The sequence below is a fragment of the Erithacus rubecula genome (genome assembly GCF_903797595.1).
Source record: "Erithacus rubecula genome assembly, contig: scaffold_88_arrow_ctg1, whole genome shotgun sequence".
In the NCBI taxonomy this organism is placed as follows: domain Eukaryota; kingdom Metazoa; phylum Chordata; class Aves; order Passeriformes; family Muscicapidae; genus Erithacus; species Erithacus rubecula.
The window spans coordinates 697,328-720,585 of NW_027635446.1; the positions used below are offsets into that span (position 1 = coordinate 697,328).

The following is a 23,258-nucleotide window of genomic DNA, read 5'->3' on the forward strand; positions in this document are numbered from 1 at the left end:
TAAAACAATACCTCTCCCAGGGACACCCAAATATATTTGGGACTCGATTCCCGAATCTGCGAGGCACAAACCCCACCCCCCATCCCCCAAGAATCCAAAACCCAACCAGCCGTGCCGGAGCTGCCGCGATAGCCCCGGGCCGAGCTTCCCCTCCGCGCTCACCCGCGGGATGCAGGAATGCGATGCTGCCGGGGCCAGCGGAGCTGCGGGCTCAGCGGGCTCGCCCTGCAGCACCGCGATTCTCCGCCTGCGCCTGCTGCACCTCTCCTGCTTCTCCTGCTCCTGCTCCTCCCATTCCTCTCTCCTCCCATTCCCCTCTCTCCTCTTCCTCCCGCTGCTCCCCCGCTCGCATCCCGGACCCCCCTTTGCCACCCCCTGTGCCCCACAGCCGCCGCAGCAGCGGCTGTTGGGGAGGGGGCAGCACCCCCTGAGCCTGCAGGGGAGACAGAGCAACTGAGAGTTAGGAATCGAGCATCGAGAAATGCTTGGACGAGAAAGGGGCTGACAAAACCCTATGTTTGCTGGAATTTACGGTGCTTACAAGAACAGGGGAGAGCAAGGCTGCAGGATAAGCTAAAGAGCTGGGGTGGGCGAACAGGATGCAAGGACAAAGGCACCACAGGATAAGGGGGATTCTCCAGATCCCTGAACCCAGGAAAACTGGTATCAAAGTCCAGAAGATGGGCAGAGGAGTAAAAAGAATATGTGCTAGGAGACAAGATGAAAAGTTCAACTGAGAGGAAGACTGTTTACTCTTTCCCAAGGAGCAGTGTGGAGCAGAAAGAGGCGTGTAGCTAATTTTAATATGAATCGGGGACAGGCAATGAATATGTATTAGGTGTATTGTACATCCTAGTTCGTAGAGAATAAGAAGAGAGGTGCATGTCGCCAAAGGAGTGCGTGGTTTTGGAGGAGCTATCCCCTTCAGCGCTGACTAAATACATTCCTACTCTTATACCTTATTTTGTGTGGTATAGAGAGTTTTTCCGCGCTTCACAGGGCTGGGCAGGGGGCTCGGGGCCCCCCAGTGCAGATCCGTCCGTGCCGTCCCCTCCCCCCGAGCCCCAGTTCCGCTCCCGGGGGTCGCTGGATGCGAGGGGGGGGCGCAGGTGGGTTGGGAGTGGGGAGCGCTGGGAGCTGCGGCTCTGCCGCTGCTACAAATACATGTTATGGCATTGGCTTCTCCTGAATATTCGGAGAAATACTGTATGTGTAGTGTTGAAGTAATTTTTTAAATATAGTTTTCTTTAAAAGTAACATAGGTTAATAAAGAGTATTTGTAATAAAGAAACTACTTACTTAATTAAATAACACTCAATAGAAACACCTATTGCTAATATACCAATTACCAACACCTACTGTCTCTAAAAACTAAAAGCCACAAATCAAAACTTATTAAAAAAAACTTAAATTAAAAAGCACAACAAAAACCCACAAATGCTCTTAAAAACCAAACTCATAAAATAATCTTTAAAACAAATCCTAAATTATAAAATGTAATTTATAAAACAGTTTGAAAATATAAGTAAGTCTATAAATATACAAGAAGCAAATAAATTCAAAAAATATACCTCAAAAAAAAAGTGTATTCTTAACCAAATACCAAACTCCCAACCATTATAACCTTTTACTTTACTATTTGTCTCTTATTTTCTTGTATTACGCCTTTTTAAATCAACACAAAGAGGAACACATTTTTCATGCCACTCTCTGGGGAGTCACCACTGAGCAAATTGTTCAGTTTGGGCTCTGGCCGTGCTGGTGAAAGGCTCTGTGCTCTGTGGCTCTTCTCAGCAGCTGCCCAGTCCCATCCTCAACTCTTCCCTCTTTCTTTTTCTCTCTTTCCTATTTCTGTACCTCACATTTCCAGTTCAATCAAATCCATGTTCAATCAAATTGGCAGGTTGAGCTCCTATGGTCTCATTTGCACCTTCATTGGGTTTGAGGTGTCTCACCCTGCTGGGCCCCTTCTCATCACCATCGTTCTGGGATTCTGTCAGGGCTGCTCTTTCCTTTTCTTCTTCCCTCTGCTTTGAGCTGGGAATGGGCTGGAAAATGTCCAGCATGATATAAATCCATATTAAAATATTGGTTTTTTGCAAATATTAAAATGCATGCTGTATGTATACTGTTATAGCAATTTTGCTATAAAAAATATAATTTTTATTTCTGCTATTAACTAAACTTAAACATAGTAGTGAAATAGCTGATATAGTCATGCTTGTGAGAATTGAACTGCCTGCTTGGTTGGGATTCCAATGGAGAGGTGATGAAGTCCCCTGCTACTATCAGCACCAAGTATGGACCGAAATCCAGGCTGGAGGTGACAATAAGAACAGACTAAAACCACAGCCAAGAAATGTGCAGGCCCTAAAAAGGCAAACCCGAGGAGGAGCCGTGCTAAACAGTTCTTGGATCATGTAAACTACTTTGGTGGAAACTGGAAGGAATTGGCCAAGTATTCCAAAGCATATGATGTATATCATATCATATCATATCATATCATATCATATCATATCATATCATATCATATCAATCATAAAATTCCTCTTATCCCAAGGCCATGGTATTGAGAAGTTTAAAAATGATAATATCAGTAATTGGAGGATAACCAGGTACAGAAGCACATCTCATAGAAAATTGGTAACTGCACTACAATTGAGAGGCAATGTCTGCCCCACGAGAGAGATCCTGGCCAGGGGTACTTGTGGAAACTTGATAATATTGTGGTGCTGATAATGAATCATCAGCCCATATCATAGGGAACTGTCCAATTACTCAAAACACCAGGAATAAAGGCACAAAGAGACACATCTGTGAGCTGCTAAAAAGAAGAACTGGACTGTATTTCAAGAGATGATCACAACAAGTTACACAAGCCAGATTTGATATTTGTTAAAGGAGGAAAGGCATTCATGGTGAACATGACAATCAGATACAAACACTCCAACTCCTCCATGAAAGTTGCTGCCAATGAGAAGGTCAGGAAATATCAGTGCCTTCACAGACTAACTCAAGATCTTACAAATCCAGCAGACATTGAATTTCTGGGATTTCCTATAGGAGCACAAGGAAAGTGGTGTGACAAAAACTCTTCTGCTGTTGGCCCTAGGTCTCTCTAAGATGAGGCAAGAGAAGACAGACTGGGCCCAGAGCATCCAGAGCACTGCTCTTCTCCATTGTTATGGTACATACTTTTGTGGACAAAGCTCAATGGATTGTTTCTGTTCATGAAAATAAAAAACAAGACTGAATGGCATCACTGGACAGTGGGTAGGACATGTGGGAGCAATACAATTCTTTCAATCATACTTTGTTGGCCACTGCCCATATTTGAGATAAATTTACCAATTTGGCCCAGGTGAATGGGCCACCTATACTTAACCTGGAAAAGAAATCTATTATCATATCTATTTATAAGAAGCCATGAATGATCACGATTGGTTCCATCTTGTTAAGACTGTTCTCCAGAATAAGATCAGCAAGGTTAACTGAGGCATGCTCCCTCAAGCCAGGGCAAAGAGGCTTTATGAAGCAGCGGGATGCTCTGAAAAATTGATACTCCTGCAAACAATAATTTGATCTGCCAGAAGAGATGCAAACAATAATTTGATCTGCCAGAAGAGAACACAGGCTGCTGGCTGTTGTATTCATGGATATTGGCTAAGGCTTTTGACCACCAGCACTTTCTATGTGCTCTGCAGCAAAGGGAAGTGGACTGCCATGTCACCAGCTTGGTGAGTAACATGTGTCAGAGCATACATCTTCAAATGAAAACCTCTTCAGGAGACTGACATAACCCAAAACATATACACCATCCCTAGACTAACAAACTTGGCAGACCAAACGGATACAAAAGCAGGGGTCCTTGAATCCCCTGACCTCCAGATTTGATCAACTGCCAAGGAACGGCAATGCCTAACACCGTGTACATGTGATGTCATCCTGCACTCCAGCATGAAGGATGGAGTCTGGGTATCCCAACATTGATGGGACTCAATCCAATATCTAGGCCCGAAGATTGCAAAGACTTGCCCAATGTTTGGATGATGAATTAATGCTGTGGGGGGATTTTTTGTTAGGGTTGGGATTAAATGTGTGAGATTTTATTTTTTGTTTGGATTTAGATGTTTATTACTTTTTATTTTTATGATGCTTTTAACAAAGGTGAGTTTTACAGTACTTTAAGTTAAACAATTTAAAATGAAGACTTTTTTTTTACAGGGATTTTAAGGATAAATTACTTAATTAAGAAATGATGCCTAAATTATTTTTACTTTTAACTTAATAACTAACAATTTTTGGCTTGTAATGCAGACTTTTTATTTAATTATAAAATATTAGTTAGACTTATGAAGAAGAAGGCAAAAAAGGACAAACTTTTTTTCTAAAACTTCTAGTTGTTTTCTATATATATTATTCTATTCTAAAATGGAGGATTGGTGTCATAACAAAGCCAGCAAGAGTATCTTTTTGTTGGGCTCTGCCCTCTCTTTTTCCTGTTGGTGGGTTTCTCCCACCCTCGGTCTCCCCGCCTCCTGGCTGGGGAAGTTCTTTCCCTAAATGGAAATATTTGGGGGCGCGCTCCCTGATTGGACCTCTTGTCTCTGGGCATGCCCTCCTTCCCCTCTTTGTCCATTTTTGTGATTTTCTCCTCTCAACTTCCCTCTTTTTCCTGCCGCGCGAATTTGTAGCAGGCAAAGACTTTACACCCCGCCCTTCTTTATGCTGACCAGCGTCATTTTGTGGAGCACAGGGTAGGGGTCTGTCCCAAGCCTCCTCAGGGTCTTGCTTGTCAGCAGAGTTCCCAACCTCACTGACAGTCTCATTACTCGGCCGCTGTCCCAGTTCCGCGGGTGAATTGCAGGCAGGACTGGGGGGTCACAAAGATAAAGGGAAATGTTCTTTATTTTCGTGTGGTGAGTCAGCAGACTCAGCGGAACAACCATCAGACGTGGTTTGTGTGGTCACTCTAAATCCCAATCTCAATCACTCCAAATCCCAATCTTGGAGTGACACACAGGCAGTTCTGAGCCTCTGTGAGAGTCCGTGTGAGCCTCTCGCCTGTTTCTGCCCAACGACCCTCGCCTGAGGCCTGCGCTGGCCAGGGATGGGAGGAACACCAAGTGACTGTGAAAAGCAGGTGATGCCTACCAGGACTGGTTTCTCATGACAACTAGTCATGGGGCGCTGACTCAACAAGCTCCCACAGATGGAAGAACAATGGACTGGTTTGGTATGGGCTGCCCTGCGTGTGTTCATAACAACAAAGATGGTTTGGTGTGCCTTGAAGCGTCCTGTTTCCACCTGTTCCTCAGGGTAACGAGCTCCACATACAATAGTCCATAAATCTTCCCACCTTTTGGACAGAAGCCACTCGCTTTGGTAAAGGACTGTAAAAGTGACTTTCTCAGAGGAGACCCTCGAGATCTCCCCAGACAGCAACAGACATCTATTGGCTGGCTCCACGAGGATTCGTCTGCCCGTCTTGGTAGCTATAATCCCAATCCCCCTTTCCCTCTCTCTCTCTCTTTCGCTCTCTCTCTGTCCCCCTATTGCATTTTGGCTGGAACTAAATAAAGTGCATTTCTGCAAAAGTAAACTGGTTTTGTCCCCTGCTGTGTCTTTTGCGCTCTGAGATCCCTAAAAGAACCCATCACGACTCCTGCTCGGGTTGGGCGACAGCTGCTTTCCAGGTTTCTTGTTCTTGCAGTACCTTTTGCAGCACCTGCATCACCCTCCCTCATGATTTGAGCCTTTTGCCAGAGCCTGTGCACAAAACATCATCCACGTGTGCCTTGGTGCATCCTTCCCAGCACTCCAGACTGAGAATCTCCACCAGGCTGTCAATGGCCCCTAATTGCAACAATTGCACATTCGAAATATTTAGCCTTGCACAAGCCACTGCTTATGCAGTTGCAACACTACCTTGACAAGGGCTTCCATCTCGGTATGGGAACGTCCTCCCCGCCAAAGTCGGTCCCTGAGGCGAGATTCCCGATCTCCCGGCCGCACCTGCCCCTGTGCCGGGGGCGGCTCCCGGGTTTCGGCACCACCTGTTGCCTCTTTCGAGGCAGAGTGACCCTGTTGGAGAAAGACACGATGACTTGCAGGTGATTTGGGCCAATCGCTCACAGACACCAATATGGTGGATGGCAAAATGGTGTTTATTTCCTCTTTGCATGGCCTTATATAACTATGGTCTGCTTACATTATCACTAATTTCTTATTGGTTAATTAAGGCTCTACCTTCCCATACATCGTGGCAATCTTCTGACCGAACTTTCCTGTCTAACCACACTGGATATGGGACTTAGAGTCATGGAACTTGGGGCCATGGTCCAGCTCAGGTGTTAGGACTTGATCTTGAAGGTCTCTTCCAACCTAGTTACTCTGTGATTCTATGATTCAGGGACTGATGAGTGGCAGCCACCAGAGGCCAAGGACAGCCTGACCTTCCTGTCCTGACAGGTTTGTCTGGGAGCAATCCTTGGATACACGGAATTTGGAATGTGGATTCCTAATTTTGGCCATGGGCACATGGAGAGAAGGATGGTTCTTTTCCATAGGAAGGCAAGCATGGAGTCCCAGTGCTTCAGGGGCAGATGAGCTGTAGCCACTGGAGGCCAAGGCCAACCAGATCCATCTGTCCTGGCAAGATTTCATCTGTGAGCAACCCTTGGATACACAGAATTTTGGGGACAGAATCCCAATTTCAGCCATGAGTGTCTGTATGAGAAAGCCAATTCTTTCCCATAGGAAGGAAATCACAGAGCCCCAGTATTTCAGGGCAAATTAGAGGTGACTACCAGAGGCCAAGGCCAGCCAGACCTTTGTATCCTGGCAGCTTTTTCCATCTGGGAGAAACTCTGGCATATAAGGAATTTTGGAGGAAAAGTATCAGTTTTGGCCTGGGATGCTGGGCAGGAAGGACGGTTCTTTTCCGTAGCAAGGACAGCCCAGGGCCCCAGGGTTTGAAGACAGCTGAGAGCTGACTCTCGGGAAGCCACAGGCGGCCAGACCTGTTTGTAATGGCAGCCTTTGTCTAGGATTAATCTCTAAATACAGGGAATTTTGGAGGCAGAATCCCACTTTGGCCATGGGCACCTAGAGGAGAAGGACAGTTCTTTTGCATTTGAAGGAAAGCCCAGGGCCCCAGTGTTTCAAGGCCACATGAGAAGAGATCCTTGACACGCCAGAGGCAGTTGGACCAGTCAGCCCAAGCCAACCAGACCTGTTACCTTTTCCCTTGGATTCATGGGGCCTGTAGTGTCACAGTGGTTGTGTCATGTTGGATCCTTGGTCCCATGAGGCCCTGCTGCATCACAGTGGACCTTTGGCTCTGCATTGTAAGCATTGTCCCCTTGGTCCCTTGGAGCCTCACAGTGTTACTCTTGTGCCCTTGGTTCCATGAGGCCCTGCAGTGCCACAATGGCACTTTGGTTCCTTGTGACCCCAAAGTGTCACCATGCTCTCCATGGTTCCATTAGGCCCTGCTTTGTCACAATGGCCTCCTGGGTTCCATGATTTCCTGCAGTGTAACAAAACTCTCCTTGGTTCCACAGTGTCACAATGGCCCTTTTGTCCCATGCAGCCCCACACTGTCACTGTAGTCCCATTGATTCCATGAGTTCCTGCCGTGCTGCAATGGCCCCAATGGCTCCAATGGTCTCCAGTGAGATTCTACAACCACCTGAACATAGACTTTAGCCAGGTAGGGGTTGATCTCTTCTCCCAGGCAACCTCTGACAGAACGAGAGGACACAGTTTTAAGATGCCCCAGCAAAATTTTAGGTTTCACATCAAGAAAAACATCTCAGCTGAAAGAGTGATTGGACACTGGAATCTTCTGCCTAGGCAGGTGGTGGCCCCTAACAGTGTCCCCAGTGTGGGAAGAGCTTCTCAGACAGATCCCACTTGACCTGACACCAACAGAGCCACCACTAAGGGAAGCCCTGCCAGTGCCCTGACTGTGGGAAGAGCTTTGTGCTCCAGCTCTATCCCCATCAGAGAACCCATCTCAGGAAGAGTCCTGGAGACCCACAATCCCTGTGATCCACAATGGGAAGTGGCTTGTCATCCCTTTAATTTGCCTCTAATTCTATTTTGATTCATCTTCATCCCTTTAAAACACACAAAATTGGGGTAAAAATCAACAAATTCATCAAAGGCATTTAAAGCCTCACTTTTTACTAGTGTTTCAGGGTAATCTGGGGTTTGGGGAGATACTCGGGGGGATATGGGGTGTTTGGAGGGGTATTTTGTGTAGTTGTCTCCATTTCTTGGCACTCCAAAAGACAAGAAGGAATGATTTGTCACCTCAAAGACACTCAATGCTACTAAAAACTACTGGATCCCACCCCAAAATAACTCAATTCCACTGTCCCTCAGGGTGGAATGGGGTTGGAAGGCATTTGGGGGAAATGTGCTGCAAATCAGGAGGGGTGATTGGGATGGGGATTGGGAGAGGTGGGATGAGGGAAACAGGGCTTGGGAAGAGGGTCTTGATGTCCAGGAGGGGTGGGATGGGTTTGGGTGGGGATTGGGAGGGTGTGGAACGAGAGAGCTGAAGGTTGGGAATGATGAAGGGAGGGGGACCCATTCCTGAGTGAGTTTTTGGGTATTGTTTGGGGAGTCAGGCTCTCTGTAGGTGGGATGGCCCCAAAGTGGCTGCCAAATCCCTGGCACCCCAAAACCCACCTGTGAGAGGGGCCAGGGCAGGTAAAGGCTGTGACAGGGTGTGAAAATGACATGGAGCTCACTGAGCTGAGATTGCTCTTCATCCACAGCCATGACTGGATCTCTCTCTCTTTTCCTGAATTCCTCTTCTCAAAATCTGGATAACTTGAAGTTGTACAGTTTAGAGATTTCTGAGTCAATGCTTAGTGAAGTGCCCTACCATAATTCCAGGTTTTTTATAAGTTATGAGCTAAGTTAAATACTATTCCTCTGTAAATTGTTAAGTCAGATTATAAATTAGGATAAATACTGTTAAGTGCTTTTCTTTTGCTAAATTTTTACATTTAACAAGTAGGTTAAAGAATTAAGCACTGTTAACTTTGAGCTATGTTAAGCTTTTGGGCGGTGTTCCTTTCACCCTTGCCCTCCCTGTCCTTTTGTCACACACACAGGGACAGTTCTCAGTTTGTTTCTGGTTTGGTTGCCTGGATTTTGTTTGGTTTTGTTGTTGTTTTGCTTCTTTGATGTGCCTGAACTACCCCTGTCCTGTCAGGATTAGAGTGACTCTTGTCAAGGAACTTTTCCTGCCTCACCACCCGTGCTCCTAATTTGTGTTTTTTTGTCAAATATGCTGCTGCTAAACTCATAAATTTATATTCAGCCTATAGGGGGGGATGGGCATTTTGTGGATATTTTCTGCCCCTTGGACACCTCCAATAAAGATCAGCCTTTATATTTCCTTCTATATAATATTATCTCCAAAGGCTGTTACTTTATTTCTGTGTTATTTAAGCCAGGAGGGCATTGTGAGAATATGGAACAATATGGCACCATCTGCTTTTGGTAGATAAGGAAATGGCAGAAATCTGGAAGTCTGATCTTTAGTGGATAGTGTTCCATATGTGATTTGTGCTAATTAAATTGCAAGGATATTGGCAAAATGGTTACCTTAAAATTAATCAAAAATTGTGTTTAATTGCTACGAAGTTAAAAGAGATAAAGGAAATGATTAAACAAAGCAGAAAAACATCATCCTCCGATTGTTAGGTGGGAGGCAGGATGGGAAGGTCTAGAAATAGATTTTTGACCTTGAACTGGGCCAAATTGGGATGGTTCCAAAGAGTTGCTCACTGGGAATATATATATATATTTATATATATTTATTTATTTATTTATTTATTTTTATATATATATATATATATTCCCTCTTGTGGGAATCTATATTTATTATATAAACCTAAGCTCAGTGAACACTGGGAAAGACCCAGAGCCTTCATCAGAAACAAGAGCCCAAAAGGGGGAGAGACCCTGACCACTGGTGACACATGAGCAACATGAGTGACAAAGATTCTGGGAATAGAAACGAGGAGGAGCTTACTAGAAGATTCTGTATTAATATATAAGTACATAAGTGAGATTTTAGCTTGGCTGGTTTGGTACAGTGTGAGAGGAAGGATCCCCTGGTTGGTTTTGCTTATGTTTTATTCAAGCAAACCATTGGACCTCTATTATACTTGAAATTGCTGCCAAATTTTGTATTTACTCAAATTTATAGAACTCTTATATTTTGATTGTATTAATTTATATACAATTTATATTATTAGTGAATTACTGCTAAATTTAACTTTTTTGTTTGATTAATTGGACAAAATCGAACACATCCAATATCCATTTATAACAATAGGCTGCAATTGATTACACAAAGGTAGGAAACCTGATTTTGCAGGAGTAGTCAGTAGATACAACTTATTTAGAAACATAATTTTCATAAAAGGAAGATTTAAAACAAAATAATTTAAATATATTTTCCTTTTTTTAGTGTCATGCTTCATTTCAGACCGAAGTATTCTGGTTTATACAAACCCCAATACTTTTATAATTTATCACGCTGCCGAGACCCCAAATGCTGCTTTGGTGGAGCACAAGGGACCTGCCATTGTCACTGAGTCCCCTGATGTCCCCAGGCCCTGCCATCTGCTGTCCCTGCTGTCCCAGTGCCTGGTGTGGCTGCTGTGCTGTGTCAGCAGCTCTGGGAGGAGGCAGAGACAGAAATCTCCCAAATCCTCAGCAGGGCTGGGACCTGAGGGACTGTGAGGGGTCCCTGGGCAGGGCACGGGGTCAGCCTGGCCCTCTGAGCAGTGTCCACCTGCAGAGGTCATGGAGGATGACCTGGGGGAGTCATTTGTTGTGTTTTACTGCTAATCATGTTTCACTTCTTTTGGTTTTGATGCTGGCTTTGGTTTGTGGGGTTTTTTTACTTGACTTTTTGTTGTTATTAATTTTGGTTTGGTTTTGGTTTTTTGGGGGGGTGGGAGGCGGTGTTTTTGTTGTTATTACTTTTAATTATTAAGAAACTCTTCCATGCCTGTTTGCAGACAGATCCAGAGTGAAAGGAAGTTGAAGTTCATGCAAAGGAGCTGCAATGTCATTACAGAATTCAGTGAAGTCTCATGTCACAGAAAGTGAGGCAGGGCCCAGGTGGCCACTGAGAGAAAGGGGGTGGAGGTGATGGGCAGAGTTATCCATCACATGTGTGACCTCCAGGAACAGTTTTCCATTGTTTGTGGTCTTCTTAGGACACCCTGGGTCAGTATCAGCTGCACAATGTTGTTATCACCTTTCAAAGTGGTTATTGGAGTCTTTATCTCCACTCCTGGAATCTCTCTAATTAGCTGTACAGGTTTTGAAGACTTTACACAGGGGTGGGAATGACTCATTAGGCCTTTCCTCATTTTAATGAACCCTGTAGTGCATTTGGTGTTCTGAGCCCAGGGGCCTCAGATCCTGAGAGGAGACAGCAACAGTCCCTCGTGAGAAGAAAAACCCAAAGTGTCTTGCAGCATTTAGAGTTGCCACTGAAACCTTTTCTGATGGAGCTTCTCAGGGCCTCATTAGAGCCAATAATTGGAGGCTGTGATTGCAGGCACTGGGCAGGTGGCTCTGGAGCAGAGCAAACCCTTTGTTTGATGGAGCACAAGGGTCCAGGTCTGAATCCTGGTCCCTGGCACGTGAGATCCTGCCCTTGCACAGCCCAGGGCTTCACCACTGGCCCAGGTGTGGCTTTCCTTGCTCCACCTGTGGCTTTTCTGGGCCATGGTAATTCTGCCCAGGCCAGCAGTGCCATGAAATGAGTCTCTTCATTTTGTGAGCTCCACTCTGCTGCTCTTCCACGAGGAGGAGATTTTTAAGCAGAGAGAAGTGAAAGCAAGGAGCAGGCTGTGCAGGGAGGTGTTGGATGCCTGACCCTTGCAAACACCCAGAGCCACCTTGGACAGGGCTTTGAGCAGCTTGCTCTGGTTGAAGATGTCCCTGCCCCTGAGATGCCTCAGATGATTTCTACCCTCTTCCACAAAACTGCATCTCTGGATTCACTGAGATTCCTCCCAGGATTCTCCTGGTCAGTTGGGTGGTCAGTGGGTGTGGCCAGAGGAGGTGGTAAGTGGAGTGGTCAGTTGGGTGGTCAGTGGGTTTGGTCAGAGGGATTTGTCAGTCAGGATTGGTCAGTGGTTGGGATCAATGTGGGTGTGATCATTTGGGTGGTCAGCTGGTATGGTCAGTGTAGGTATGGCCAGTTGGTGTGGTCAATGGGTGTGGTCAATGGGTGTGGTCAATGGGGTGTGGTCAATGGGGTGTGGTCAGTGGGTGTGATCAGTTGTGTGGCCATAGGGCTGTGGTCAGTGGTTGTGGTCAGTGAACATGATCAGTTGGGTAATCACTGGGTGTGGTCAGTAGGTTAGGACAGTTGGGTGTGGTCAGTTGGGTGTGGTCAGTGCATGTGAGCAGTGCAGAATGGTCAATGGGTGTGAGCAGTGCAGAATGGCCAGTTGGTGTGGTCAGTGGGTGTGGTCAGTTGGGTGTGGTCAGTTGGGTGTGGTCAGTGCATGTGAGCAGTGCAGAATGGCCAGTTGGTGTGGTCAGTGGGTATGATCAGTTGTGTGGCCATAGGGCTGTCGACAGTGGGTGTGGACAGTGAACATGATCAGTTGGGTAATCAGTGGGTGTGGTCAGTTGGGTGTGGTCAGCAGGTGTGGTCAGCGGGTGTGAGCAGTGAAGAATGGTCAGTGGGTGTGGTCAGTAGGGTGTGGTCAGTGGGTGCAGCCATTGCAATGTGCTCAGAGGTGGTCAGTGAGTCTGGTCAGTGGGTGTGGCCAGTGAATGTGGTTATTTGGGTAGCAGGTGGAGGGTGGTCAGTGTAGTGGTCAGTTGGCTTTCCAGTTGAGTGTGGTGCATGGGTGTGGTCAATGGGGGGGTCACTGGAGTGATTAATGGGGTGTGGTCAGTGGGGGCTGCCACTGGGGCTGTCATTGGGGTGTGGTCAGTGGGGTGGTCAGTGGAGTGTGGTCAGTGGGGGCTGTCACTGGGGTGTGGTCAGTGGGGTGGTCAGTGGAGTGTGGTCAGTGGGGGCTGTCACTGGGGTGGTCATTGGGCTGTGCTCAGTGGTTGTGCTCAGTGGCTGTGCTCAGCTGGTGTGGGCAGCTCCTGCCTTTCCTAGCAATCCCCTGTTTTTCCAGGCAGGACAGTGGCCATGGGACTGTCCAGCCTGTGCCAGGGCTGGGTGCACAGTGCTGGCAGTGCTGCACTGGGCACTGGGGCTGCTCTGTGCTGGGAGGAGTTAACCCCTTCCCAGGGGCTTGGATTTGGGCTAGGAATGTTCCAGGAGGTTTTTCCTGCTCCTCATCCTGCCCTGACAGTGAGGGGGAAACCAGGGAGAGAGACAGAGCTGGGACAGGAGACCCTGACTGGACTCCAGGGCACTCCCCAGACTGTGCAGGAGGATCAGTCTGGAAAGGAAGGGGAGAAGCAAAGGAGGGGATGCTGGAATGGAGCCTGCTTACCTGGGCAGAGATGAACACCCACTGCCTGTGGGAGGCAGGGAGTCAATTCCTGGGTTTGCTTCCTTGCACAGCTTTGTATTCCCAAATGAGGGCAGAGAAAGAGACAGGGAGAGATGCAGCTGTGGATTTTGTCATGGCACCCTCAGGCACACAAACAGGCAGATGAGATTTTACACCCTTCCCTGCTGTTTGCATTTCCTGAGAGCTTGCTGGAGAGTTGCTGGAAATATTTTTGTAATTTTTCACCTCACAGGACACACGTGTGGTGTCAGGAGGATTATGTGATATACCATGGATTCATGTCCCTAGAAAATGCTAAAGGGTTCCAATTGGTCACTCACTGTTTGAGTCTAGAAATGGGCAGTACAGACTTCAGTTTTTTGCTTTCAAGTGCTCATTCTTCCAGATCTTTGCACAATATTTGTTAGTTACATACAATAAATTATCTCATTTACATCACTACTCAACAGGTCAACATAAGGAACCACTGGCCTATCCCTAAGACTACACAAAACAAAGGCAACAAATGTTTTGCTTCTCACATCAGACAAATCTGAGATTTCTGATTTTTCATTATATTGGAAGAAGTAGTTGTAGTTTTCTTGATATCTTTAGGCTCTGAAGTGGGGATTGTCATTGTTGTAAACCAAGATTAATCAAGGATTAATGCAGGAATAGATGTTCTAATCTATCATTACAGACCAGAAGATGGCTGGTGATTCAATTTGATCATTTGATTCTGTCTTCAAATACTTAAAGCAATAGCACTCAGTCTCACACTTTATATTTCAGATAAACAATTTAATAGCATCTTAACATTGTTTTCATTATCTCATCATGTGCATATCTTACTCTTTATGAAACTGAAATATTTTAAAATACAAGTAATTTTATTGAAACTTCAATATTAGAAATTTCAAAATCGTTTGAACATACTGAAAACAAAACAGTTTAAAAAACAGGTTTAACAGCCATTAAAATGGAAAAAACAAGAGGACTTCAGGTAAAAGTGCATACACTTAACAGCTCCACTTCTTTCACTAAGTGTTATGTATTAAGAAAAACAGCAAATTTAAAAGAACATAATTGCTTTCAAAACAGAATTTCTAATGACACAAACAGCTTTGAAACAACTTCCTATGTAGTTACATTTCTTTTTCTAAATTTAAAAGTGGCTAATTTGTGTCCCAGCAAGGGAGGAAAGGTGAAATTATGTCCCAACATTTTGAAGCACAAGGGAGGAAAGGTGGAAAATGCCCTGCAGGGAGACGCAGTTAGAGATCTATAAAGTTTATATGTGTAAAAGAAAATAGTATTAAACACAGTATGACAGAAAAATGCAACAACTGAGATAACAACAATTCTGTGGAGCCAGCAGTAAGAAATGGCAGGCACTGGGTGTTGGTGCATTTCAAGCAAAGAGCTTTGCCACCTCCCTCATTGTGCATTTCAAGCAAAGAGCTTTGCCACCTCCCTCATCGTGCATTTCAAACAAAGAGCTTTGCCACCTCCCTCATTCTGCATTTCAAGCAAAGAGCTTTGCCACCTCCCTCATTTTCCTCCTCCTGTCGGGTTTGGAGATCGCAGTCCAGCCCGCCTCGCGCATCCTCCTCATGGTCCTGAGCTTCAGAGCAGAGCCTGGGGATTTCTCACTGTCTGCAGATGGAGTCTGGAAAGGGAAACAAAGCCATCCATTGGTTTCTCTAAACAATCTGGTTATTTGGTTTGATCTTATGGAAGGGTGACATACCTTTTTTGGTGCTGTGGGATGTAATTGTGAAGCTTGTGGATAATCTTTGTGCAAGGTTTTAAACATTTCTTCTTCTGATACTATGCTCTAATAAATTTAAAAAGATATTTGGTCACATTGTATTAAAAAATACTTTTTCTTTTCCCCTAAGGATATTAAATTATGAAGAAAAAAAAAAAAAAAAAAAGCTAAGATATCACTATGAGGCATAACAGTTTAAAAAATATTATGTACATATAACCACAATTCCAGAAAGAGTAAATTAATAAAAATACATAAATATTGTATTGAATCTTTCTCTTCACTCTAAGGCACAGCAGTGAGCACCAAGAACTGTTCAGCACAGGGTTTGCTCTCTGACTTACCAGCAGGTCAGTGTGCTCAGAGCTGTCTGACTGAGTATCCAGCTGGATAAGCACTTTTTGTTTTTCCCTTGTGCTCTGCTCTGAAGGAGGGTTTGTGCTTCTTCCCCTTGGCAGTTTATCTGTTGCAGGAGTCTTTATAATATATGTCTGGGAAAGAAAAGTTTTATATTTTTTAATTCTATTTTATGGGGTTAAGCATAGAATGTAAACCCAAACTCATGACCCAGTTTATAGGCTGAGTCCAAGAGAGACTGGTGGAACTCTTGTCTTTCCATCCAGACACAAAAACAAAGACCCAAAAAAAGTGGGGTGGGGTGGAAATATCCATTTTTTGGTTGCCAGACTAGGAGAATGAACAGGAAGCTGTGGAAGAATTGAGTTTCATAGCACCTTGTGTCTAAGTTCATGTTTATCTGCAGAAATTCTGGTTATTCTGAACTGTAGCCACTACATGTATATATCAAATACAAAATATAAAATATAGAATGTAAAATATAAAATATAAAATACATATAAAATATAAAGACTATATAAAATATTTAAGAAAATGGAGCTAACAAAAGGAAAAGGCTTTCAGAGGAAGATTGATAGCAATATCAAGACTGCTGTTACTTAGAATAGTCCTTTCACTAGAAGTTAAACTGAGAAACATTGCAATAGTCCAGTCCTTTTTCAGAAAGATAACATCAAAAGGGTGGTGGATTCTATTTTTCCAATATGAAAACCACTCCTGACAGGGAAGAAGGGTCAGGAATACTTTGATACTTCAACAATTTTTACAGCTGTATAAGCTTTTTTCCCTTCCATAGAGAAAAAATTGCTTTTACAAATGGACATGTTTGAAGAATAAATAAAACAATTCTGGTGACAAAAAGCAAAGGCTGATCAAGAAAAACGACACATTGGGAGCCCTTCCATAAACTGCTGTCTCATATCTCCATGGAATGGTATCACCCTTTAAAATCCCTGCTTATCCAAGGGAAAAGTAAGAAATACAGACAGAAAAATACAAGGAGAAAAATTCACTATTAGGAGTTACAAAACTTCAATGTTGGACTGCCCAAAGGGCAAGTACTGAAGGAGATATATTTTTCTTTTCCACCATGTTGACTTCCACAGGAATATAATTTGAAGACTTTCTATTTTTTTACATGAATATATTCACTAGATCTAAACAAGGTTTAGGAGTCTCAGGAACATAAGTCTGTATTTTCTATAACTTAAAAAGTTTTAAGTGAAAAGCACTCCAGTGTCTTTTGCTGAATGCAAATCAATTATCATGGCACTTCAATTGATTCTACACATATAAATAATACCAAATTCTAAAACCAATTAAAAAGTTGCAGTTGCCTTGTTTTTCTTTTCACTTTCAGGAATCACATTTCCAGAGTGATGTTTTAAAAGATTCTCCTAAAAAAGAGTTATGTGACAGGAGGTAAATACTCACTTGAGTTCAGTTGTTAAAAATCTTCTTGGTGTAATTACAGAACACAGTTTGTGATCACAGACAAAGTTGACACAAATATATGACCAGACATTGTTTCTCTATTTATTTTCATTCCTTTTCAATTTCTCTAGAGCACAAGCCCAGGCCACACCTATCACCCACACTCCCCAATCAGGGAAAAAATCCACCTTCCATTTCTGGGATGACAGTTCACTTTTCAAACATGACAGCTCATTTTCCTAAAAATTAAATAAAGGGTAGGGTTAACTATGCCCATCCTGAAAAAAAGGAAAACAGTCCAAAGTGAGACAGTAATCATTAGATACAAAATATTATTTTATTCGTTTTTCAACCTTATACTTGAAGCTTTGCTTTAGCTTGTTTAAAAAAGACTGAAGTGCTATAAGAAAGAGATAATTGATCATAAGTGTTAGAGGCAAAACCTTAAAACACTTGGGAGAACAGGGTAGAATCTAATTATTTAAACCAAAAGTTTCTTATTCAAACTGTGAAGTCAGAACATGACACACTATCTGGAAGAGAAGACACAAACACACTGCTACTCTTAATTTATTTTGAGAAACATTTGGAGCTTTTAGTTCCCAGAATAAGGAAATAAAAGCAAATAAATTAATGGCTGATTTTTACTGTTCAGTCCCACTAAAGCAGATAGTTAACCCCTCCCCACCTCGTTGTCCATCTTGCTCTAAACCAGCCCCTTCATCCAGAATGTTCCTTGTTCCTCCTCCCATTAAGTTGTCATTCCCATTTTTACCTACCTTTTTGTCTGGAAACTTCCAATTCTTCACAGCCCCACTGAGCTGTTTCAATTGTTCCCTCCCCCTGTGTTTTCTCATTGGGTTATGGATTGTAAACTCTGCCTTGTGCTCCCCTCTATTGGTTAAAAATTTAACCTTCCCCTCTATAAAAGTGCCTGCACATCCAATTTCTTGGTCTTTCATCCCTGGAAATCTAAGATTCACCTTTCAGTGCTGCAAAACCCTGGAAGAACTTTTCAACTGATAGAACTTGAGAAAAAAACAGACTTACAAACAACAATTTTCTCCCAAATCAGAGAAAAGGAAAAAGTGAAGACATGTGAAAAAGAACAACTGAAGTCAGTGAGGGAAAGGAAGGAAAAGAAATGCTGTGAACATGAGAGCTGAGATTCTTCTGCAAGCCACAGTGAAGTCAGGTGGAACTGCTACTTGTAAAAATTAAAACCACACTGGCAAAGTTCACAGAGAATTGTCTTTGTTGGGAAAGATCCCAGAGCATAGCAAGAAAAAGAAACTCCCTAAACAAACTGAAAAAAAATTTTAGAAGTGACAAACTAACTAAAGATCATGTTTTGTCGCCCTGTGCTGTCAGTGGACAGGAGGGAGGGATTGGGGAAAGAGTGTTCTAAATTATTTTATTTCTCATTACTCACTTTTCAATCTATTAATACTCAATTTTCTTGATGCTATTTAAGTTTGAACCTGTTTTACCCTTAAAGTGTTTTTCTCCTAATTCTTATCACAACTCACGAGTCCTTCAATTTTTCTTTCCCCTCCTCTACTCACCCATAGCAGAAAAAAAGGAGTGAATGGTTTTTTTGTGCCTGCCTGGTGCTCAGCCAGTATCAAATCACACTGCACAAGGACATCACTGAATTATTGAACATTGGAAAGTAATCCTTACCATTGCTCTTTCTGATGAAAACTGCTTTTGCTGTTTAAATTTATATACTCTCAACTCTGCATCTTTTTCTTCAACCATTTTGTCATATTCATTCTGTGTTAAAAAAAAAAAACCACAACAAACCAACAAACTCAAAACATGTGACACATAAAAGTTACAATTATGGATCTATCCAGTCTTAAAACACAATTTTTTTAAACCAGAAAATTCAGAAAGTACCATGAACAAACACTGATGCTTCTGCAGAAATTGTAAAACAGAAAATGCTTAATGCAGTGTTATTTTGTGGACTGGCAGGGAGTGTTTTATTCCTGTGTATTCAGCACCTAAAAGCCAGCCATGCTATTTTTGTTAATATCTGCTAAAAATATTGCAAAAGAGAGGAATAGAAAGGTAAATTAAAAGGTGTCAAGGTAAACTGCTGACAGTCACCTCAGAGAAAGAGGCCAAACTAAAACTGAAAAATCCTGCATTCAGATGGTATCAAAGGAAACCTGAATTAAAAAAAAAAATTAAAATCCTAGAAATTTAGAGAAATGGAATTATCTGTTTTCAAAATCTTCAAATGAATTCTATTTTAGGTGATGAAAAGTCACTTTTTTTTCCCAGATTCAGGCCTTTTTTTTGTTCTGAAAGGTTCTGAAGACATGACAAATCAGAGCAATCAGGAAAATCTCTTGCCTTGTGCTTCTCCATGAGTGCCACCATCTCAGTTATCCTGTGCTGACATCGGGTTTCAGTTTCTCTCTGTATCATTGTTGCTTCCTCATAAAGCAACTTCACCTTTTCTACCTGTTAGCAGCAAATTGCATTTTATTCACAAATATAACAACATATTTTTTTTTAAATCTTAAGTTTAATTTCTTCTTCCCCCTGTGGGTGCAATGTAGTCCCACTTGAACTTCATTTGCTTTTAAGATCCTTTTCAAAACTGAGATTGTTTTATGAAGATTGTTAAAATGAGCAAGATTAAAGACACATCCATGGAAGGCAAGTTCAATTTGAACCAAAGTTTCAAGCACTCTGCCCTAACATTTCTCAGTATTACCATCAAAAAATACTAATATGGGAGAAGTTATAATCTAATTTAGCTATGCTGACTTAATACCAAAGGTAGAATTTCCTTGAGCTGTATCTTGAAATAATGAAATTTTAACTGGGTTCTTCTTTTTGAAGATATATTCACATCCTTCAACTTCATCACCTAAAGCTTTGCTCACAGGCATACACAAGAATTTCAATTTATGTTGATAAGGCTGAAATCTAACAGCAAGGAATCTGGTCAATAAAACTTCATAAAAACATTTTAAATAAAAAATATTCAATTGCAGTAAAAATTAACACCTCTCACCTGTTCATTAAGTTTATTTTCATTCATTTTTCTTGTTTCTATGTCTTTTTGATAGATGTCAACTGCTTCCTTATGTTGCTTGTTCATATTTTCCATCTCTAACTGCAATTTATTCACCTTTTGAGAATGCAGAATTGCTGCTGTTATTTGCTTAGGAATTAATATGTTAATGATTTTTTTAACCTCTTATTTTTGAGCAGAAACACAGTGTTAGTTTTCAGGTATATGATTAAAATTCCTATTTAAAAGTTCAGCTTTTTTTCAAGTGAGTTAGAAAATATTCAGAGAAACAATGGTAACAGCACAATGGGAAGGTTTGCCCTACATGCTGTGAATTCCTTGAAAAAAAAACCAAATACAAATGGAGATTTTATTCTCCCTCTTGTAAATCTAGATGAGATTTTCATAGGTTTTATGGTACATTTTTCTCCCAGCTGTGCATTTTGATTACAATTTTTCCTTTTAAGTTCCTCAAATGAATATCCTCAAAAAAAATCCACTTCCTTCTTCAAGTGCAGTAGCTAAAGCTGGACACAATATTCCCATTAGAGAGATTCCCACTGCAGAAAACATTTAAAGAACAGCCTGAAGTGAGTCTTTTAAATTCTTTTCTGTCACATTGGAGTTACTGTTCAGTCCACTATCAATAAAAGGAAAATAAGGAAAGGAACTGATTAGAAACATAATTAATTGTGATGTGAAGTCCATCTCTTTTAAATGTCCAATAGTCAGTGCCCAAGATTAAAAATCTTCTAAAAAGAAGACTTCATTCCTGCCAAATCTGTATCCCAGATCCATAAACCAGTTCAGAATGTATTTAACAATTTATCATTAATTACACTGAGACTTAAAAACACTCACCTCATCTTCTATGTGATCTTATTTAAACCTACCTTCTCTTCATAAATACTGATTTTCTTGCTGTCTGCAGTAATTTTCTTTTTCAGCACCTTATTCTGTTGAAATAAAGCAAAACAACTGTACCTTAGTAACTTCACAGAATTATGTAATGGTGTAAGTGTGCCAAGAATGGCAAAACATTCCAGTTTTCATTAAGTTCATGTTATTGAATTGAGTTCATTCTATAACTCTGCTGTGCAGTTCAGGTTCCAGAACAATTCTCCAAACAAAAGAATGTTCAAATAATTACTGTGATATTTCTGTTTCTTCATGACCTTAAAAAAGGCTCCTCCTGAGCAACCACGGGGAATAACAAATGAGAATTAAATGGGAATTAAAACTAAGATGCTGCTGACAGAAGGTGTGAAGATGTCATGACAAAAAATACAAGTTATATATATAAATATATAAATATTTACAGTGAAGTTACTACAATTTATGCTAGTGCAGAATTATTTTCTACTAGTGGTAATTGTAATAGGTCTTTATTACAAATACATAAATAACACTACGTAGTAAATGAAAACATAGAAGTTTATTAAAGGTATTATTTTTGTAATTGCTTTTTTTCAAATTAAGGCTAATTTAACAGATCAAGTGATTCCAAAGATGAGTCTTTAATTTGCTCAGTTAGGATAAGAAAGGAAAATTTTTAAATTACATAGGTGTATCTAAGGATATCACAGCAGACAAAAAATGCTGAAGTCACCCAAAAATACCATGTGCTGATGTATTTGTAACTTTCAAAATCTCTACATACCTCCTGCTGCAACTCTTCAAAGCATTTGGTTTTATTTTCCACCTGTTTCTTTAAATTATTCACCTGAAAGAGATATTTCAAACATTAATTAAGTCCTAAAAATTACTCAGTGTGTTAGCAATTCCTGCCAACATTCTCAAACATGCACTTGCACCAGTCTGGTTTATTCTGATGGGACTGAAATACAAACTGATGTGTTAGAATTATTGAAATTTTAGACATAAAGTCCTACAAGATGTTAATTAATAGCAGTGAAGCAGTTCCTTAGTGGTTATAGAGTTAAGACAGAAGAAGGAAAAAACCCAATATCTTCACAATTTAAAAAATACATTTGTATGAAGTTCCCTACAATCCATGAAAAAATGAATTTTCCCAATTATTTTCTAGAATCTTCAACTGCTTTTCCTTTCTTGAAATTTCATTTTCAGTGCTCTTAACCTGAAATTAAAATTTGGCATCTTTTGACTTTCACAATGAAATTCTGAAATCCATTTTAATGGATTGCTTTGAAACACTAAAACTCACATTGCATATAAAAAACTAATCCAGAGCTCATCCATCACCCAGTGGGTAGATGACAAAAAAAAAAAAAAAAAAAAAAAAAAAAGCAGGTTTTCTGTTTGCCTGAAATCAAATAAATCTTTAATATTCAATTTCCAATCAAAGAGTAAAAATCCCAGTGATTGTGCTTGTTTTGAAAATAACAGGGCTCAGCAGCTGTGAAAGAAGAAAACCTCTGGCACAGACCACATCCCCCAGGCAGAGCTGTGCAGAAAAAACCCAACAAATATTTTACATTTAAATTCTGCCCTGCAGGTTGTGTAACATTTTCTCATGACATGACTTACATTTTCTTCTTTTTCATCCAGTTTACTTTGCATCTCTTGAGCTGTCATTGCCATTTTCTCTTTCAAAGACTCCAATTCAATTCTAAGAGCCAAATTAACAAACATTAGTAAGCATTGACTAAAAATTACTCAAAAATTAACTTCTTTTCAGTACTGCTAATAAACTCCTATTTTATTTTCGAAAAAGAGCTGTTAATGGGAACTTCAGAAGGTGCTCAGTGAAAATGTTCTTTTAGTTACAGAAACAGAAAAAAAAAAGTCTTAGAAACAATAAGTGTTTCTAATCTGAGAGAATTTCTGCTTGGCCAACAGTAATATTGAATAGTTTCTGTTTAGCTGTTTTATTTAATCAAAAAAATCCCAGAAAGCAGCATATAAACACAACTATCAGAATTCATTTCCTTTAACAATATCAGACATGAACATTTGTTTTTACTTGCCTTAGCTGGGCATTTGCCTCTTCTAGGTTTACAACTAACTGCTTTGTATTTTCTTCTTTTTTCTTACTATCCTAAATAAAGACCCATGTCAGCAAAGAAATAAAATTCAAAGTGATCTCTTAAAAATTCAAAGACATCCAAAGCACACTGACCTACCTTATTCACAATACACTTTCTTTCCAATTCAAACACAAAATTAG

General features: G+C 41.4%; 1 protein-coding gene across 1 annotated transcript; it reads right to left on the reverse strand.

Moving 5' to 3' along the window:
* Positions 1–19,167: 19,167 nt before the first annotated feature.
* LOC306816796 (synaptonemal complex protein 1-like) lies at positions 19,168–22,684 on the reverse strand (the record flags this gene model as incomplete). Its single annotated transcript, XM_079333256.1, has 6 exons — positions 22,619–22,684; positions 21,771–21,833; positions 21,004–21,066; positions 20,111–20,227; positions 19,441–19,551; positions 19,168–19,191 (listed from the first exon to the last, which is right to left on the reverse strand). The coding sequence occupies exons 1-6, from the start codon at positions 22,670–22,672 to the stop codon at positions 19,168–19,170; spliced, it is 432 nt and encodes a 143-aa protein (XP_079189382.1). The 5' UTR covers positions 22,673–22,684.
* Positions 22,685–23,258: the final 574 nt, after the last annotated feature.